The sequence below is a fragment of the Pararge aegeria genome, chromosome 27, assembly GCF_905163445.1.
Source record: "Pararge aegeria chromosome 27, ilParAegt1.1, whole genome shotgun sequence".
In the NCBI taxonomy this organism is placed as follows: Eukaryota; Metazoa; Arthropoda; class Insecta; order Lepidoptera; family Nymphalidae; genus Pararge; species Pararge aegeria.
The window spans coordinates 889,162-910,686 of NC_053206.1; the positions used below are offsets into that span (position 1 = coordinate 889,162).

Here is a 21,525-nt window from a genome sequence, read left to right on the forward strand (position 1 = left end):
GGTTTGTAGTTCAAATTACAAAGTGTATAACTCAGGTGTTTAATATCCAAATGAAGGGAAAAAATTATATTTATTTAGTACCAACAATTAAAAATGAACATAAAAGAACAGGACGTTATTGTATCAGTAAAATAGAAAGTCACATATTGTTTAATGATACCTGACTCTTTCCCGCCTATTTCCTTACAAGCCTGTATTTGTAACATTTATATTGTCTAATAATAGTAAATCCTACCAACTATTAGTAAATTAAGCATAGTAATATTTCAATATAACAATCTATTATATTGTAGTTTCTAATTATTTATTGTTGAATTTTCCTGTCACAGAAATAAAACTACATAAAATATGCTATGATTGTTTATTTATATGAAATTGTATTTTATTTACAGGTTTTTTTGGAATTTTTCTAATGACTTCACTACCAAAGTTGTTATAATTGAGACATTCGTTAATATTTGTAACAACTTCATCATCTACCCCTGTGCAATCTATAACTTCTATATTCTGATTACTGTTTTTTATATTATTTTCTGTTAAACCACTGGTATTACCCCCAGAAATATTACCTATGGCAACATTATATTCTTGACCACATTTAACTTCTGAATTACTAATTGTAACATCATTGTTTCCTGATATATTGTCACTGCTTATGTTACTATCATGAGTTTTTCTTACTTTATTATCTACAAAACACGGTTGGAATATCTTATTGTTTAATGTCCGTTTCTTACTGAACGATTTTACTTTTGTACCGTTATATATAGTATTAATATCACCCATGTTAAGTTTTACAAGTTTTATTGCGTTCATATTTTCAGATGTAGCTTTTTCGTTATTTAAAACATCTATCGTAGGTATTTCTGTGGTAGAAGAAGCTGTTATAGGATTCTTTTGCTCATCATTTAAATTTTTCAATCGAAAAATTACATCACGCTGCCTTTGCATCAACTTTTGCCTGGTTTCGTTAATATCCTCAAGTTCAGGAGCATAACACACGTGCAACAGACCGCCGTAAAAGTTCTTTGTATCAAGCATTCGTTTTGCGTGTCTTGCTGATTGGATTCGTTCGTACTGAGCATGATAGGTTTCCGTGAATGATTCGGCTGCATGTTCTTTTGATATATTAAATTGTAAAAGCTTTCCAAACTTGATAAATAACGCTTTGATCTCTTGACGGAGGTTTAGCGAGGGTACTCCAAATATTAACAGATGGTTGGATTCCTTGCATATTGAGTATACCTGGAAGTCATTATTTTATATTTATAATGTTATAGTTATTCGGTAAACAAGTTATCTAACTACCTAGACTTACATTAAATAAATTATAGTTTACAAAACAAACTTAACAAATAAAGTTTGCTAGAGTTCTGCTAGATAATATATAGAAATTTATTACTACTACTACTAAATAAACGGTTGATGTTGGAAAAGAGCAACTGCTAAGTTTCTTGCCGACTTCTGCTCGGTAGAATCTTCCTTCCGAACCGGTGGAAGTCACTACAAACAGACAGACTTAACGTTTCCAAAAGCCTACTTAAAATAAATGAAATTTTGAATTGGTGTCTATGCAACATTGTACCAGAACGCTAAATTGGTGGTAACTAGCCACGGCAGAAGCCTCAGACCAGAGAAAATGCAGAACTTATAAATTCCCAAATTGATTGTGACTTTTACTGTTGTTCATTGAGAAATACCGGCCAGATTCTCTTGTAATCTTAAGATTATTTTTTTACTTGGTTCCCTAAGAGTTCCTTATCTGAACCAAGAGTTGGTACATTTATCGCACTTGTTCTTTAGTAAACCGTTGATGTTGGAAAAGAGCAACTGCTGAGTTTCTTGCCGGCTTCTTCTCAGTAGAATCTGTTTTCAGAACCGGTGGTAGAGTCACTACAAACAGACATACTTGACGTTTCCAAAGGCCTACTTGAAATGAATGAAATTTTGAATCGGTTTCTACGCGACGTCTTTTTCGGTATGGTGGTAAGTAGCCACAGCAGAAGCCTCCCACCAGACCAAGACCAGAGAAAATTCAGAAATTATAAATTCCCAAAACGGACGACAGTAAAACTCACAATCAGTTGAGAAATACCGGCCAGATTCTCTTGTAATCTAGCTAAAGATTTTTTGATCTGAGCCGAGAGTTGGTACATTTATCGCACTGTTTCTATAGTGGTGCTTACCTTGACTGCTGTAAGTTTTCTTCCTTGCCTGTAGGGGAGGCGAGTGGTACATAGAGACTGTTGCTCATGGTGTGGCAGTAGTATTTCGTTTTCATTATTTTGCTCTTGCATAATTCGATAGTAAAATAAATAAACAATGTTTTGAAATGTAAAATTCACATCATTTGACTTTAGCCGTCAAATTTGGATTACCATTTGACAGTTGACATGACCTGGGAAAAATCTGTTGTCTATGGTCCATTCGACGTACGAGAATCGGTTCAAAGGTTTTAAAATCGATTTAAATTGTTCATAAAGGTACCAACAGACATTGTTGAAATGACAATGTTGAAAATTTTAATTGTTTGAAAATAAAATACAAACACGCGTTTTGAAATAGAATCTTCTTAGCGATATTTTTTTTGGACGAAATTAATTATTATTGAGAGTGAAATTTTAAGATCACATTTAGGCATAACATTGATTGCGTTGCATGAGAGGGAATAAGGGTTTATAGAAGAAAGAAACCAGCTAAGTAGGATTGAACGCAAAAGGTTCTGTAGCAAGGTGCAATATGAACCAAAAACATGTCCCCCTGTCATTTGTAATTTTTTTTTAATTTTTATTGTTTGGCGTTATATAACGGCTAGAAAAATATAGACTGTGAAAAAAATCTTCAAATCATATGGTACATGAGAAACAGCTGATAAACACACTTAGCAAAACAAAGAAGCTTAAAAATTGTTTAGTAACTTTATTAACTAAGCTGGGTATACAATTTGTCACAAGACTTATTACGATAAAAATATAAATAGTTTTATTTGCTATGTTCACAAGCCAAAAGATATATCGGTGGTGGAGATACAACGAACACCGGTGCTTCTGAAAGTTAAAAAAAATTGGTTGTCTGTAAAGTCGGCTTACTGACGATAGTTGAACGTGACAACTTCGTAAGAAAATACTGATGGAATGGTTGCATTTTTCAAAAGAAAATTTTAATTTTATTTGTTTGATAGATATTATCGTTGCAATAAACAATTGACACCACATTTACTTTGCACTGCACTTCATCCTTGCCGAAAACATGTAAATGTATTCACTGCACTTCTATTGCATAGAAGCTGTCCACGCGGACGCATCGCTCACTCAAGTAGGAGAGAGACAGATGTCGAACGCGGAGGCTGACTGTGCCCCTTTGTCTCTCGTTCCGCGCTATCGCTTGCACTTCAAGCCTTGAATGGAACGCCTCAGAGCGAGGTAACGCCGCATACGTCATGTTTTTTAGTGCGTGCAGCCGGCACCATCGGATTATAAGACGTTGTCACGTCAAAAATAAATATTTATTTCAAAAAAATCTAGATTAATTTAGATTGTGTTAAATAAATAAAATGATCAAGTACCAACCTGTGTTCTTAAGATTGTCCATCGAGTTGCTATGTTGTCCATCGTCAGAGCTGAAAGAAATACGGTACAATTTTATAAATATTAAGGCCCTGCTAAAAATATTGCTATAAATATTAATATTTTACAGTAATTCAAGCCGAGGCGAGTGGCTTGAAAGCACACTGCTCCGGTCTATCGCTCGCAAGACAGAATAATAATTATAACAATATTCATGCTGAAAAAGAGCAACGCTAAACTTTTTTTGCCGGCTTCATCTCGGTAGCATCTGCTTCTGAACCGGTAGTAGAGTTACTACAAACAGACTGACGTGAAAGAATTTTGAATAGAAATACAACGTTATGCCGTGTGCCTGCCTGGTGCTCCTTTAACGTTGAACACCAATGAGTTGGTGCCATTTCAATTCAATTTCCACCGCGTCCATGCCCAATTGTATTATTAGTCTATTAATAGCTTTGTTGATGTATCTATCTATATATATAAAAATGTTATGTTGGTTTGTGAATGCTTTAAAAACTCAAAAAGTTCTGCACCGATCGAGCTGAAATTTTAGCATGATATATAATACGCATCAATGATTATTTTTATCTATTTTTCTCAACCGTTCAATCACAATTTGCCACAGCGAAGCGTGGCAGAGTACAGCTAGTTAATAATAAGAAGTCACTGCACTTTAACGGCATGTTAAAACTTACCTCTTTTCATTCTGACAAATATTATTCAAGGATTTGGAAAGAGAACAGCTTTGCAGAGCAACATTCTGTAGGTCAGCTAGCGAACACGCTTGCCTTAATCTCGCAACCAATTTGTGCTGCAACTGTTGGCAACTGCACGAGCAATTATTATTACTTGTATCTTCGATATTAATCTGTGGTATATGTAACCTTGTTTTCTCTGTGCCGCATTTGCATGTCCCGCCATTGATTTGACACTTGCATTTCCCGCCGTTTTCGTAAGAGTTGCCAGGGTATTCTACCGTTTTGTGAGATGTGGTAGTTTTTGAATCGTTAAATCGGTTAATGTTTGGATCAGAGGCAAATTTTTCATTCGGTATCGTTGGTTTTCGATTCCTATGCATCATTGATAGGTGGTATTGGCCTTTGCGGCGGGCCGTGGGTGATATGTTTGGCGAACGGTTTGGTGATGTATGCGCCGATGTGGATTGAGGTCTTCTGAGTGTGTATTTAATTTCATATTCCGTTGCAATGGCTTCGAAGACCTAAAATAATAAATTATATTAAATAAGAACATGGATTTTTTTCCCCATATTATAATAATGTTTCCCCTATAATGCTGAATTTCTTGGGTGCTTGGAAGCATTTGACTCCGTATATACACATAATTATGATTGTTTTAGTTGAAAATTTGGAACAACTGGTATGTTTTTACCGCATTTTTTTCAGAAGGATCTGAATTCCAAACCAGTGGTAGACTCCTCAAACCAGCACAGTTTGCGTTTTAAAAGGTATACCAAATGCCTACTGGAAATTAATGATTTTGGATCCGTAGTTAGTTTAGCATACTTAAAAAACCGAAGTTGCTACGATTTTAACCGTATTTGACAAGCTAAGATAAAATTAAAAAAAAACAGTAGCGCAAATAAATTCAAACCTGTTCAGCAACCAGGTTTCTTGAATAAGGAGAATCTTTAGGCGGAAGGGGTTCTCTGCACAGCGCACAACGTTCTAGTCTGCTCCAACAACCTACAAAGAAACGCATTGGTTACATCAATTTATGTTTTCAAATATATAAATACATAAAAAGCTCATACAGTCCACTCTGAAGGCATCTCCAACGGGAAGGTTTGCCCATAATCCTTAGATCCGTAGTAGTAGCACAGAGGACGCTGCTGCCCGCTCTCCTTTACCTTAGCCTAGCCGCCTCGTACGACACCCGCGGGAAAACGGGTGTGACAACTTTGTTCTAATCTCCCGTCATCACAAGGCACAGCAATTGTATTTAAAAACAATTTAACCTTTCCAGCAAATCATTATATTATTTTAAATATTATCAATAAATAATAATAATAATACCGTTTAATTCAGATAAAAATCCATAGCTACAACAATAACAATTATCTTATTTACTATATCATAAACTAAAATTGGCCAAACCTATAAATAATAAAGAAGAGTAAAATAAATGGTTGTTAATGACATACATTAGCTAATGAAGATCAACGTTGTAATACGTCATTGTGCTTATTTAGCTTTTACGTGCTCAATTATTGCGACCCAGTGTCACATTGTACTAGCTATCTCTGTAAGACAGCTTGAATTTTATCCTCATTTGAAGCGTCAAATGTGACATTTGTTTAGTAGTAACAGAGCTTTTTGTAACACAGTTCAATTCTCATTTCTGCCCTTAAGCAGCATGACTGTGTTCTGGTCTGAATCAATTACTGAATTTTAAAAAACATTTATTACAGCGAGGCTACTATACGATTGATGAATTTCTTAATGACAAGGTTGCTTGCAAGCATCCGGCCCCGTTTTCAGCTCTCACAAGATATAAAAATAAATGTTAAAATGTAAATTGTTGATGTTGGAAAAGAGCAACTGCTGAGTTTCTTGCCGACTTCTTCTCTGTAGAATCTGCCTTCCGAACCGGCGGTAGAGTCACTACACACAGACAGACTTGACGTTTCAAAAGTGCTTATATTAGGCCTACTTGAAATAAATGAATTTTGAATTTTTTTAATTTTGAATGCATGACAATTTATTGTCAATAATAAAGACACAATTTATGCTGGTACATAAAAATGATCAGTGTTCATTTTAGTATCAAATGGACAACTGCCTCGTTGGTCTATTGTTATGCTTGTTCTCACGATATCTCGATCTCAATTACGCACTGAAGAGCGCGAGCTCCTTGTTTTTTTAGTAAGTATAAGCCTGTACTAGCGTAGGCAGGAAACAAAAATTATATGCTCTGATAAGAGATACAATAAACGTGTCGACCTACCAAAACGAGGCTATATATATTTGGATGTATGCGGTGATTCATCCCCGTGCCTCGGATAGCACGTTAAGCTACCGCTTCTACGTTCTCTTTCCTTGTCGTAGCTGTCGCCGATCGGACTTTGATAGTGAGGGTAAAGAGAGTGCATCTGTGTGTGAGTGCATACTTTTGACTATAATATCTCTCGCGTAGTCGTCAATCTCTCTGGAGATGACCACCGTGGCTGAAACCGGTCAGGGTTAACATACATACTCCGGAGTAAATCTCACCTTCACAATATAAATGTGAGCGCGCACAGTTCAGCGCTTTCGTCGCAGTGGCTGCGCAGACGCAGCAAGACAGAGCTTTGACAACTCCAGTCAACGCGCGACGCGACTTCTCCCCGCGGGAACCACCGCCGCAACTCCATAGCAACTGCAAAGTGTTGCCAGGTGAAATAAAAAGGAGTATTGGTAGAAAGAAGAGGTTTCCTAAAACTAGAACCGATTTTGTTTATTTTTACGAATTAATGAATACACTATTATTACACTAAGAAAATTTAGCGGCCTTATCGCTAACTAGCGATCTCTTCCAGGCAACCAAAGGCATACAAGAAAATGCTATACGAAATTCGTAGGTGGTACAACAGACATTAGTGAAATATTAGGATTTAAAACTAAATTAACATAAAACATAGTACATATTACACATAACATATTAAAGATATGTACAAAAATATAAAATATATAATACGAATCTACAAATATATCGAATCTAGGTAATGCTCTTCTACGAATCTACTGATTTCTTAGATATTCGTTCTCTCTAACACCCGTTGAGTAACGCTGAGACTTCTCATATGGCCCATAATTAGTGATTCAATCTATTTTTAGCCTATAACAGTCCACCGGTGGACTAAAGGCCTCTCCCAACGGAAGGGTGTGCCGTTAATCAGCACGCTGGGCAGTCGGATTGGTGATCGCAGTAGATGCTAAGATGCTAGTAGTAGCACACAACATGCTACTGTCCGCTCTGTGTTATATTCAGGGTTGCCAGATCGATTCTTCCTGTTATCGGGATTAATAACCAATTTTTCGGGATTTTAGGTCTTTGATCAGGAGAAATAGAAAAATAAGTTAATAATATTAATTAAACATAATATATTAACTTAACAAACATATTTTTGCATTGCACTGTAGATATAAGAAAAAAAAAATAGTAGCTATTTGGGACACATAAGATAAGAACCGAATGAGCATGTTTATTGTTTTTGTTCTTGCCATAAGTATTTGTCATTATTTTTTGTGTGTTGTTTTCAAGTTTCGTTTGAAGAAAATGTGAACTTAAAATTATCGAACTTGTTTTTCGGGAGATTATTTGCTTTGTCGGGAGTCGGGAGGACATACAAAAATTCGGGAGAATCCCGCCAATTCCCGGCCGTCTGGCAACCCTAGTTATATTCCCTCAGCATCTAAAGACACCCGCGGGATGAGAAGGGGTAGTGGAAAATGCATTCTGATCTGACGCCACCACACCGCATGGAACGGTAATTATAGATCTCTTTATTAATATTCTTACATTATTTCCTGGATAGAAGCAGGCGTTACTTTACTGAATTCCATGATATATTATGAAAATTAAGCTTAATTTGCTATACTTATTAGTATTGTGCTTTTTTTTCGCGGAGCAAAATTTTCATAATTACATTATTTCGCCTTACTCTTTCACACAGGAATAATTATAATAATTCTTTATTTCGTAACTATGACCCATCTTCACTATTATGTAACAGAATAATAAAAAATAGAAATAATAAAAAAATAACGAGATATCAATATGAAATATACAAAATAAATACAAATTAGAATTTCCCCTTCAAGGCTACCCTTGACATTTTGTTAAAACTGAGTTTAAGACTTGTCCAGCATTTGCTAAAGGATATCTACCTACGTCTCTTACATTGTTATTTCGGAAACGTAGTGCTCTTTTTAACTGGGAATTTAACCTATGACATCTAATTACAACGAATATTTTAAACAAGAAAAACGGAGGAAAATAGATAAACTCAACAGCTGGATTAACAACAGTCAGTCAGTGAAAGAGTTTTTATATTATTACCTCTGGATCGTCTCTAGGGTCGACACCACAGTTCCATACCAGCAAAGATACTCCGCGCCCTTCGCCATCGCCTCTTATCAAACCAGCAACTTTGCCAATCTAATTAAAAAAAAAAGATACCATATGTATTTTTTTTAATAATATAAAATAAATAAATATACTACCCAAAGTAAGCGTAGCTTGTGTTATGGGTACTAAGATGACTGATGAATATTTTTATGAATTATATATACATAAATACTTAGAAAATACATATAAACACCCAGACACTGAAAAATTCATTTGTTCAATGTTTTCAGAGATTCATAAAAACATTCATCGGTCATCTTAGTACCCATAACACAAGCGACGCTTACTTTGAGGCTAGATGGCGATGTGTGTTATTGTCGTAGTATATTTATTTATTTTATATTTGACGGCCGAGTGGCGCAGTGGGCAGCGACCCTGCTTTCTGAGTCCAAGGTCGTGGGTTCGATTCCCACAACTGGAAAATGTTTGTGTGATGAACATGAATGTTTTCAGTGTCTGGGTGTTTATCTATATATTATAAGTATTTATGTGTATTATATTCATAAAAAAATATTCATCAGCTTTCTCAGTACCCATAACACAAGCTACGCTTACTTTGGGGCTAGATGGCGATGTGTGTATTGTCGTAGTATATTTATATTTATATATTTATTTATATTCTCGGCGATATGCAGATATCTCTATCTCTAATTTATGCTTGTTTCTAGTTAGTCGATTGTTTATATCCATTTTGTTTAAATGAAATAGAGTAATAAAAAAAATATTATATTAGTAATAATTACATAATTTTCTAATTATTATAACAAATACTTTTAAGAGTACATATTAGATCATTATACATATTATACAACGAAGTCCCCCGCCGCGTTGTATGTCTGTCTGGACGCGAAAAACTGTAAAACTACCGAACGGATTTTCATACGGTTTTCACTAATGAGTAACTAATACGGAAGGTTTTAGTGTATATTTTATGGTTTCTGTAAATTGGCCGAAATATAATGATGTTTGTTAAAGCTGACATACAAATGAGTGGGTTTTAGAGTAAAGAAGCTGCTCCAATACGGGTTGTAAGACATGTTGTTTGATGTTCTACATCAAAATATATTTAAGTATTGAATGCTGTAGAGTGGTAATCAAAACAGACTGATTTAATGTTGTATTGGTATCCTCTCTGGACATGATGCTATTCTCATTGGAGGCTTCAAATCTACTTTTTTTTTTTAATTTGATACAAGTCACTTAATATGTTACGATGTATTTGTACGCTCGCTGCCTAAGTAAATAACTTAAAAAAACTTTAGTTTGACTCACCGATAATCCAAGCAAGTCTTTCCCATCCGCTTGCAGTAAGCAATCGCCAGCTCTCAACCCGGCGATATCGGCTCTCGACTCTGACGTAACCTCATGTATCTATAAAATAAAAATAATAATAAATTTCTTTATTATAGAAATTAAGGCCAATTTTTTAGGTTAGGTTAATTATTAAGTTAACCCTCATTTTAATTCTATCATTTATTGATTTTTTTTTTTTTTTAATTCTTAACAATGATAAAAAAAACTTAAAAATTTTTAAGAAAAAAAATCCACCCTCCGTATGCGGGGCTTTTGAATGCCCAAGCAAACGGCGGTCAGGGCTCCAAAGTGAGGAACCTCATTACAATACGCGCCGTTTCAAGGACTACTGCCTTCTGTATCCGACCCTTGATCCAACCAAGCGAAAGCTTCTTAAGATGTTGGTCGAAGCTTTTCGCGAGAACACCATTAACTGAAACGACGATCGGAACAATAACGGTCGACTCAACATTCCACATGGCGGTAATCTTGTGAGCAAGGTATTTAGATACTTTTTCCTTTTCAGCTTTCACCAGATTATCGTCATGTGGAATAGTAATGTCAAAAATTATTGCACGGCGCACTGATCGATCGACTAGCACTATATCAGGTCTATTAGCCATCCCAGTAGAGCAATGCACTGCTATTTTCAAGAACTGACGCCGGGTCGTACCTATAGTAAGGCATCTCAAAATCGATAAGGCCAAACCGAAGAGCAAGTTGTTGATGAACTATCCTGGTTACTTGATTAAGTCTGTGCAAGTATTCGCCGTTAGTAAGAAGAGAACACCCGGATATTATATGCCTGAGGGCCATATGTCCAGCGCGATAACACGCTGGACATATGTCTAGAGTGCCATATTTGATAATGTGTTTCCGGTAGTTTCTCGCCTTGATGACTTCGTCCATAATTGCACTGACTCTCGGTTTCCCCAAATAGGTCACCGAACTGTAACCAGGATACAGATGCGATTTGATCTACAAAGGTTATTATTACTCATATATAATTGCGATATTTCTACTTGTGCGACAGTGCTGTGAGAGTTGATACAGCTGTGGGAGGAGATATATTTTTATTCTTTCCCCGGGGAGATATTTGTCTCCTGCCCATGCTAACCATGTAGGCAATCTAAAACTCTGCGCTTTCCAGAACACAGTTATCTCAGTTGCCATCAAATTTGGCTCGCTATTGAAAGTTTCAAAGAGAAGGGGTTGTTAAAAATATAAGCCCGTTAAACCGCTTTTACACAGCGTTGTGGATCTACTCTGCTAAGCTCTAGGAAACAAATACTCCTGTTTACACCTACCCATGGATATGGATCCCACAGAGTTCTCGTCAGTCGAAGCCCCAGACCTACGCCTTCGTCTTCAGGTAGGTTTAGCTGAAAACGAAATTCAAATTCAATATAAATTAAGACAGCCGATTGGCGCAGTGGGTAGTGACCCTGTTTTCTGAGTCCAAGGTCGTGGGTTCGTTTCCCACAACTGGAAACACGTACTTTATTCAGTGTTCGGGTGTTTATTTGTATATTTTAAGTATTTATGTATATGATTCATAAAACTATTCATCCGTTATCTTAGTACCCATAACACAAGCTACGCTTATTTTTTGGCTAGATGGCGATGCATGTCGTCGTAATATATTAAATTGTTCATTCTTTAGGCTTCCATACGTTCGTAGTCCGCGTTACAAATCCCGCGCTAACCATTACTTTTCTTGTGATAAAAAGTACACTATTTTACTTAAAATCCTTTCAACCAACTCTGTTTTAAGTAATTAAATATCACTTGCTTCATCAGTGAAGGAAAACATCTTGAGGAAACCTGCATACCTGAGAGTTCCCCATAATGTTCTCAACGGTGTGTGGAGTCCACCAATCCACACTGGGCTAGCGTGGTGGACTACGGCCTTAAACTATTCTCATTGTGGGAGGAGATCCGTGCTCTGTAGTTGCGATCCGTTACGATGTGTACGGTATAATAAAAAACTCATTCTTTAAACGTCTAAACCGTCAAAGTTAGCCTATTTGGGGTTTTGAGAGATAGCCGCGCTGCAATGTTAACCAAATAAACTTTTAAAACCTTGCTTTCCACGGTCAAGTACAAACCTTGATAATGTTTATTGGCTTTGAAAATACCATTTTTGTTTACACACACGTTTGGCAATATGTTTAAATTCAAACTTTAATACTCACTTTGACCTTAACATAACAATTACGAATTTGTAGATATTTATTTATTCATTAGTTAATCCAACAGCGTTACAAATTATTTTGGTTAAGAGTTTATCTTACTACTAAAATAAGGCCAAATCCAGATTACAAATATAAACTGCTTTTTTTGCTTTTTCGGAAGGACACTTGCCGATAACCACCTGAGGGGTTGCTACGGCGTCACCGGGGGAGTGGGGCGAGCGCGAAAGCTCGCCATGAGAAGAGCCCCAGGGCTCGACGACATCGGGGGGGAGAGTGGGAGACGTCGACCCGAGGGTGCCTCCTGCGAGGACTCGGACCTCGGCTCGGTTCGACGTTAATCTGACTGTTGGTGGACTTTTGGACTAATCATTGTTTAGTCCGATCGCCCCCGTGACCGTGGTAAGGATCCACGTCCGGATGACGTCAGAAATCGGGGCCCTCGTCTTCGCCGGCGAAGACGCTGTGTATGTTGCGTGTGTGTGTGTTGTTGGGACACGTTGTCGGTAGTTATTTTATCCACGGAACCACGGACTGTCCGTGGTCATACGCCTAAACTTGTTCTGCAGGACTTGAAAAATATAAACTGTGACAATTAAACATTAGGTGCAAGTACAACATATACAAAACATTCAGTTACGATATTCACAATAGCATGAGTGTGAGTGGGTGTGAGTGTACGTAAGTGTGTGCGTGTGAACATAAGTGTGCAAATGTATGTGCTTTGGTGCGTGTTGGAGTCTTCATTTATGTAGAAGTGCAAACTTAAATGAATGATTTCACAACATTTATTCAAATTCAAAAAATTCAAACTCAAAATTCTCTATTTCAAGTAGGCCCAATATAAGCACTTTTGAAACGTCAAGTCTGTCCGTTTGTAGTGACTCTACCACCGGTTCGGAAGGCAGATTCTACCGAGAAGAAGCCGGCAAGAAACTCAGCAGTTGCTCTTTTCCAACCTCAACAATTTACATTTTACATTTTAACATTCACTTTTCTATCTTGTTTGTTTTGTTTGTTTTAAGTCTTTATTGCACACACACATTTTATATAAATTAAACACAAATAGAAGAAACTTAAAATAATAAAAATAAAATAGAGCGTGCAAAGGCGGTCTTATCACTAAAGCGATCTCTTCCAGACAACCTTTGACGTTAGGAAAAAAAAACGAAGGAACGGGTTGGTGCAGCAATTTAAGTATAAAAAAAAAATATATATATATATATTTATATATATATATAAAATAATTTTAATAAACTACTTACTCATAAATTCTAATACTACATACATATTATACATAATATATATAAGTATATACATATTTAAGCAATATACTACATACTAGATAAAAAATGGTTTTCCAAACGCTTCTTGAAAACATTTAGGGATTGAGCCTTACGTATGTCAGGAATTCCAGAGTCTGACACAATTAACCGTAAAAGAGTTACTATAGTATTTCGTGCGACTGAATGGAACCTGGAGTTTGCCGTCGGTGCAAGATCGAAGCAAGTCCTGGCAGTCCGCTCCGTAAAAAATAAATCGTTCCTTCAAATAAGGTGGTGTTTGAGGAAAGAAAAGGATACGATATAAAAGGGACAAAGCATGCAAGTCTCTCCGCTGACTGATTGGCAACCACCCAAGTTCCGTCCGAAACTGGGATATGTGGTCGAACTTACGCAGGCCATATATAAATCTGATGCATATGTTTTGCAACCTTTCCAGCTTATTTAGGAGTTCCTTTGACAAGTCCGGATAACACACATCACCATAATCAATTATAGGACGTAAGAGGGTATTGGCTAACACAATCTTCGTCTTAATCGGCAAAAGATTCTTCCAACGCCTTAGATAACCGACAGTAGCAAAACTTGTGAGAGCTGAAAGCGGAGCCGGATGCTATTATCTCTCGCGATTTAGTTATTTAGTTATTTCATGCTTTAATTGTGTTTTCGACGTACATAAACGTTAAAATTAAATTTATGTACTAGTATTCCGGTTGATAATCAATTACTGTTACAGACAAAGTTTTGCGATCACAAGATATTGATAAATGATTACAGATTTCCTTCTTATATTTTAGACGTGACAACGTCTTATTATTCGATGGAGCCGGCTGCACGCACGAAAAAACATGACGTATGCGGCGTTACCTCGCTCTGAGGCGTTCCATTCAAGGCTTGAAGTGCAAACGAGAGCGCGGAACGAGCGACAAAGAGGCACAGTCGGCCTCCGCGTTCGACATCTGTCTCTCTCCTACATTTACATGTTTTCGGCGAGGATGAAGTGCAGTGAAAAGTGAATATGGTGTCAATTGTTTATAGCAACGATAATATCTATCAAACAAATAAAATTAAAATTTTCTTTTGAAAAATGCAACCCTTCCATCAGTATTTTCTTACGACGTTGTCACGTTCAATTATCGTCAGTAAGCGACTTTACAGATAACCAATTTTTTTTTGTTTGTATTTTTGTAGAAATTGTTGCAACAATAATGTTTTATTAGGTTTTGAATAAGCCCAAATAAGAAATATTTCTTGTAATATGTGGTTTAAGCAGTTGACGCCGCAGTGAGTATTTATTTGTACTTTGTATACCATTGTGTAATGTGATACTGTGTTGTTGTTTGTGATCCCAAATAAATAAATAAATAAAATGTTATAATGTGTTATATGTACGCTGTGCGGTGACGGCAGATCAGAAATCTTTTCCCGCGGGTGTCGTACGAGGCGACTGAAGGGAATATAACGGAGAGCGGTGAGCAGCGCCCTCTGTGAATAATCGCTTAGAAGTTGTAAAATCAACATCACTTGCACGATTAGCATGCCCACGTCGCTAACGCGTATAACACGTATAATAACACAGTGGCTGCCCACTGCGCCAGTCGACCGTCAAATGCAATGAATAATTCAAAGTCAAAGTCAAAGTCAAAAATATCTTTATTCAAGTAGGCCCATAGGTGGCACTTTTGATGCGTACATAAGAATTACACGGTAGTGCGATGATGGCGATAACCACATTCGTAAACTTAAAACTAAAGCTACGAGGGTTCCAAACGCGTCCTGGTCTAAGAAGAAGCCCACAACAAACTTTTTTTTTTTTTTTTTTTTTTTTTTTATTAACGATAGGCCAGCGTTTGACGACAATCATGCCCGTTAGAAAGCAATGATGAGGTCTAGGTTGGAGCACGCTTGCCTAGAAAAAGCCTATTCACTCTAGCCTTGAAGGTACTTAAATTATACGTGGCAGGAAACACAGTTACCGGGAGGGCGTTCCACATCTTAGCGGCACGTATCAGAAACGTGGATAAAAAACGTTTCGTGCGTGTTGATGGGATATCAACCACATAAGGATGCCACCGCTCTCGGTGTCTCGCTGTTCTGTGGTAAAACGGGGAAGGGGGAACAAGATTGTGAAGTTCCTGAGCACACTCACCGAAGTATATCCGGTAAAAAACCGATAAACAGGCAACATTGCGTCGGTGCTGGAGACTATGTAGTTTCGCCTGCGTTAACGAATTGTCGCCTATAATTCTCCTGGCGCGACGATCCACCGAATCCAAAGCTTCAAGTTGGTACTTGGCAGAGCCACCCCACAGGTGACTACAGTACTCCATGCAGGTTCGCACTTGAGCCTGGTACAGTGCGAGGCGTTGACCTGGCGTGAAGTACCGCCTAACCTTATTGAGGATACCAAGTTTTTTAGCTGCCACTTTGGCTTTGGACTCGATGCATTTGCCAAAATTGAGATTGGATGAGATGTTGACACCCAAGAGCTCAATATGGTCGCTAATTGGTACGGATACACCCCGGAAAGTGGGAGCCAAGGTGAAAGGGCTCTTTTTTGCGGAAAATAAACACGACTGCGTCTTGGCAGCATTGAACTTAACCAAATTGGCGTCACCCCAATCAGACACCTCTTTTAGAGTCAAGTTAATACGCTCCACCAAGGACTCTCTATGCTCAAGGATATCATTAGCACTGGCCCTAGGGCTGGACAAGTACCTCTCCGTAACGGTGCTGTCATCAGCGTACCCAAAAAGATTGGGATTCAAAAGATCGTTGATGTGTAGCAGAAAGAGAGTAGCGGAGAGGACAGATCCCTGAGGAACACCGGCATTGACAGCCATGAGGTCAGAAGAGTGGCCATCAACAACCACTCGAAAAGACCGTTCCCTCAAAAAATCAGATATCCAGCTGCAAAGGCCAGCAGGTATTCCGTAAGCAGAAAGCTTACTGAGAAGGCCGCCGTGCCAGACCCGATCAAAAGCCTTGGAGATATCCAGAGAGACAGCAAGTGCCTCACCGTGTTTCTCAATGGCTTCGCCCCATGTATGAGTGGCATACACTAGAAGATCACCAGTAGACCGGTTCTTACGGAAACCATACTGTCGGTCTGATATAAGATCGTTTCCTTCTAGGTATGAGAGGAGCTTGTTATTGAGTACACGTTCCATAGTTTTACAGAGTATGGACGTGATGGCAATAGGTCTGTAATTGGCCGGGTCCGCACGACTACCTTTCTTGGGTACTGGCTGCACATTCGCAATCTTCCAAGATTTTGGGACTTGAGCAGAATTTAGAGAGAGTCGAAACAAGCGTGTCAGCACAGGAGACAACTCAGGAGCACAGTTCCGCAGGACAACTGCAGATATACCATCTGGGCCACTGGCTTTACTCACGTCAAGGTTGCGAAGTGCTTTTAAGACCTCGTGCTGGTGTATATGGACCTCAGACATGACTGAGTCGGACGGTAGAAGGCGCGGTGGGGGGGTACTTCCAGCATCCAGACGCGAGTTTTCCGCAAACAGAGATGCAAGGAGATTTGCTTTTTCTGCTGCAGACACTGCCAATGACCCGTCAGGTTTCTGCAAGGGCGGCAGCGAAGAACGACAAAAGTTTGCCTCGACCGACTTCGCGAGTGACCAGAAAGCTTTACTACCACTGGGAAGAGCAGCTAGTTTACGTCCAATGCGATTGGTGCGGCCGAAGCGAGACTTTTTGAGGACCCGCTTGTAGGATTTGGCGGCAATATTGAATTCTTTTTTCTTATCCCTGACGTCCAAAGCCTTATGAGCACGAGCATCCGCCCAAGCTACAAACGCAGACTGTTTTCGTGCCTCTGCACTGGCACATTCAGCGTTGTACCACGGGGGAGTTTTGCCAGCTAGTGATACGTCAGAGAATGGTATGAAGAACTCCATTGCCTGACGTATCACGCCTGATATAGCTTTCTCACAGCTCGAAGGGTCTTTGGAAGAGAAACAAATTTGCCGCCAAGGATAGGATGCAAAGAAATGACGCATCTCATCCCAATCTGCCAACCTGTATCGCCACACTCGTCTCTTAACAGTGGAATCAGAGGCGGGAGGGTAGTAGTTAGATACAGACTTCACCAGACAGTGGTCGGAAGTACCTAAGGGAGCTGAAACTGACACCGAAAAACTGTCTGGGTCGGTTGTTAGCAGAAGGTCCAAACAATTGGGTGTATGACCGTTAACATCAGGTATCCGCGTGGCTACGTGAACGAGCTGAGAGAGATCTAACGATAATGCAAATTTGCGCGCCTCTCTCCCAGCATGATCGGTTTTCTGGTACGGGTATAGCCACTCTTGGTGGTGGGCATTAAAATCCCCCAGAAATACAAGCCTAGCAGTCGGATACCGACGCTGAACGGTATCTGCCCTTTCGCAGAGATAGTTGAACAGCTGAGTGGTCTCCTGGTCGCCGCTATGCGAACGATAGACGCACGCATAAATCGTACGCTCTAAACCCGTATCTACCAAGCACCACAGAACAGAGAAGTTTGGTACCTCCAAATTACGGAGACGTTGGCAGCAGATGTTGTCTCGAACGTACATGCAGACCCCTGCGCGAGGTTTAAAATTGTGCTCAAGCGAGTACCCGGGGTACTGCAGGTATCCTACATCTGCAGGACTGACTATTTGCGTCTCCGTAAGGAAAAGCATATGCGGCTTAGAGGTCTCAAGATGGTGATGAACCGCGTAGAGATTGGAGTGCAGTCCTCGAATGTTAGAGAGGTGCACTGTGAATGAGAGGTAGTGCAGCCGCTGTGTAACCTTACTTCTTTTTCTGTTACGCTTCATTATTATGTGGGGGTAGTGGATAGGTAGGGGAATTGGAAGTTGTACGAGATGCAGCATTTTAGATACCATGACCTTCGTCACCGCGACGCTGATGGTAGACTCGACTGGAGACCGCGGGGACGCCCGAACCCCCCTGGGAATCGCCATCGGGAAACTTAGCCGGGTGTTTTTTTTTTGTTATCACCGTCTCACAATGTCATTTTAAAATATTAGAAGAGCAACCTGGTTAGAACAATAATTTACACCCAAGCTTTTTTATCGTTTACGTAGTCCTTTATACTATAATAGGACTTTTCTATAAGCTTACGTTTAATACAAACTTTGAACTTTTTAAGAGACATCTCCAAGATGTCAATTGGTAGTTTATTATTAATATCATCGTAAAGTCAGCATCTCCAGAGGATGCTCCGGGTTCGGAGCGAAACGTGCGTAGAGGGTACATTGCCGAAGCTCTGTTTGGTGTGGAATATAAGGATTAAAGAAATTGACGGCCGAAACATAACAGCCGATTGGCGCAGTGGGCAGCGACCCTGCTTTCTGAGTCCAAGGCCGTGGGTTCGATTCCCACAACTGGAAAATGTTTGTGTGAAGAACATGAATGTTGTTCAGTGTCTGGGTGTAATATGTTATATTATAAGTATTTATGTATATTATTCATAAAAATATTCAACAGTTATCTTAGTTCCCATAACACTAGCTACGCTTACTTTGGGACTAGATGGCGGTGTGTGTATTGTCGTAGTATATTTATTTATTTATTTGATTATAAAACACACCACACAGATGGCCGAGCAGATGGCCTCTATGGTGCTTTCCTAGGAATCTCCTTGAATGAAGCGTTAATTATTTAGGCAATTCCTTGGTCGCTGTTAGTGAAAAAGGGTTTATTATGAAAATTAAGCTTAATTCGCTACACTCCGCGCAAAGCAGGAGATTCTGTGAAAAGCGAAACGCGCGTAGGGGGTACATTGCCGAAGATCTGTTTGGTGTAGAGTATAAAGATTGAAGAAATTGTAACTCACACCACACAGATTCTCCTGCTTTTCGCGGAGTACTTCTGCAAAGTAAAGCCTGCTTCTATCCAATAGTGAAAAAGGGCATTTAACACATATAATGCACAAGGGAATTTTGATATTACCACGACAAGACGTACTCCCGGGCCGCACTCTTGTTCAGGATCGCTGGGCATATCGTTTATATCCATTTAATTATCTGTGAAATAAATAATTTATTTAGTCTTAGTTTGCTTTCATTAACATCTTCATCACATCGACCCATTTACCGGCCCACCACGCTGGCTCAGTGCGGATTTGTGGACTCCACACACCTTTAAGAACATTATGTGGAACTCTCAGAGATTTATTTATTTTAATTTATTTATACTCTTTATTTTCACACCACATCATTTTTCTATTTTATCCTATACTACACTGGTAATAAACATGAGGCGTCCTCAGGCCGACGATCCCTTCGCTTCTTCGAGCTATAGGGTTCAAACTCTCCCTGGCAGAGCCCCATCCCGAGGCTCGCCAAGAAGCCCGCGTTACGCTGTCATTAGTCATCCAAAAAAAAAAGAGGGCAAATTTTTTGTAACTCTATTCTCGGTAGAATCTGCTTTCCGAACCGTTGGTAGTGTCACTACAGACAGACTACAGAGCACGGGTCTCTGCTCACAATAAGAAGGGGTTAAGACGGTTGTCCACCACGCTGGCCCAATGCGGGATGGTGGACTCAACACAACTTTGAGAACATTATGGAGAACTTAGGCACTTAGGCAGGTTTCACCGTTGAAGCAAGTTATATTTTAATAACTTAAAACGCACATAACTTATATAAGTAAGAGGTGCGTGCTGGGATTCGAACTCGGCCCCCCGAAAGTGAAGTCGAGCTTATACCCACTGGGCTATCACCGCGTACTACGAATGATGAGGTAAATACTTACTTTTTTATAACAATTCCAAATTAAAACTTTAATCAAAGAACACTGTAACTAATTAGATAAAAAACCAAAAAGAGCTTTTGGTATAGAGAACTTAATCGAACTGATCGATTTCAATAGTAAACATGTATCGTAGGATAGGGCTGTGACCATTCAAAACTATCGATATCGATAAAATAAATTTTATCTTACTAATATAAGGTTGGAAGGTATTATTTTGCGCGTGCAGTCGGCGATGTCCTTGGTCCGTTGCTACAGCAACGGTATGCCCCGCACGCATATGTACCTTACCCGACCACCGCAGCGAAGGTACAATTCTGATGTAACTGACAACGCACGTCCAATAGTGGACGTTATTTTGTGTTCTTTTAATATTAAACGTTCACACCTATCACAAGGTGAGAACTGACCTGATATATATCTATTCATATCTATTTCGTTGTCATCGTAAAGCACTTCTGATCACAATTTGTGATTTATAAATGGACAACCCGCCCACGTCCTGTGGCCGCACCAATCTCGAATTGACCGAATTCTGCGAGGACGTTCAGTAATTGCTCTTGGTGTGTGCCCGGGCCACCTTATTGGCGGTCTACAAGTTCTTTATCTCCGTCCTTATCCACTTGTCCGCTTTGTACAGTCGCGTTTGTTTATAATTATAGAGCTACGATTTCTCTGTAAGTTCAAACTTCCTTCTCTCATGTAACGAAATGTGTCGAAACATGAGTCCTAGAAATTCCACTCTCAGTTACTCTCATCCAAAAATATATTAAATCCCAGCCTAAGTTTACAAGTTTCACTTAAAAAAGAGAACAACCATAGCTGTATCTTTCATTGAGATAACATATTGGATAGAAGCAGGCGTTACTTTGCGGAATCCCATGATATATTATGAAAATTACACGAAGAGCAGGAGAATCTGTATAGTGTAATTTATAATTTCTTCAATCCTTATACTCAACACCAAACAGATCTTCAGCAATGTACCCGCTACGCACATCTCGCTCCGAAACCGAAGCATCCTCAGGAGATGTTGACTTTACAATGAATAGTTATTTGTTTGTTCACCATACAGATTCTCCTGCTTTTCGCGGAGTAAAGCAAATTACGCTTAATTTTCATAATATATTTAGATAACAATTAATGGTAGAACAACAGTAGTGAAAGTTGAGCATAAGTTGCACTAATACTGATATTTATAAAATTATTCACTAAGTTGACATCAGTTTTATTAATATCCACGTTTATAATAGTATCGCTCCACAAAGTTGAACATCAGATTCATTAATATCGATGTTTATATAA

General features: G+C 38.9%; 2 protein-coding genes across 2 annotated transcripts; both read right to left on the reverse strand.

Annotated features, from left to right (window-relative positions):
* Positions 1-345: 345 nt before the first annotated feature.
* On the reverse strand, positions 346-2,367 carry LOC120635676 (RNA-binding protein 48). Its single transcript, XM_039906773.1, has 2 exons — positions 2,187-2,367; positions 346-1,245 (listed from the first exon to the last, which is right to left on the reverse strand). Exons 1-2 carry the CDS (start codon positions 2,295-2,297, stop codon positions 352-354), a joined length of 1,005 nt encoding a protein of 334 aa, XP_039762707.1. The 5' UTR covers positions 2,298-2,367; the 3' UTR covers positions 346-351.
* A 615-nt stretch (positions 2,368-2,982) lies between these two features.
* LOC120635865 lies at positions 2,983-19,485 on the reverse strand. Its single transcript, XM_039907060.1, has 9 exons — positions 19,420-19,485; positions 11,294-11,368; positions 9,966-10,064; positions 8,625-8,723; positions 6,797-6,941; positions 5,178-5,269; positions 4,262-4,785; positions 3,570-3,619; positions 2,983-3,047 (listed from the first exon to the last, which is right to left on the reverse strand). The coding sequence occupies exons 1-9, from the start codon at positions 19,483-19,485 to the stop codon at positions 2,983-2,985; spliced, it is 1,215 nt and encodes a 404-aa protein (XP_039762994.1).
* Between the last annotated feature and the right edge of the window lie 2,040 nt (positions 19,486-21,525).

Excerpts from the sequence above, each read along its gene's own strand:
- LOC120635676 (XM_039906773.1), bottom strand. The coding sequence starts at position 2,297 with ATGCAAGAGCAAAATAATGAAAACGAAATACTACTGCCACACCATGAG. Across the intron at positions 1,246-2,186 it reads GAAAACTTACAGCAGTCAAG|GTATACTCAATATGCAAGGA; the intron begins GTAAGCACCACT and ends AATGACTTCCAG.
- LOC120635865 (XM_039907060.1), bottom strand. The coding sequence starts at position 19,485 with ATGGATATAAACGATATGCCCAGCGATCCTGAACAAGAGTGCGGCCCG. Across the intron at positions 11,369-19,419 it reads CGGGAGTACGTCTTGTCGTG|CTAAACCTACCTGAAGACGA; the intron begins GTAATATCAAAA and ends TTTCGTTTTCAG. Across the intron at positions 6,942-8,624 it reads ACCCTAGAGACGATCCAGAG|TTGCTATGGAGTTGCGGCGG; the intron begins GTAATAATATAA and ends AACACTTTGCAG.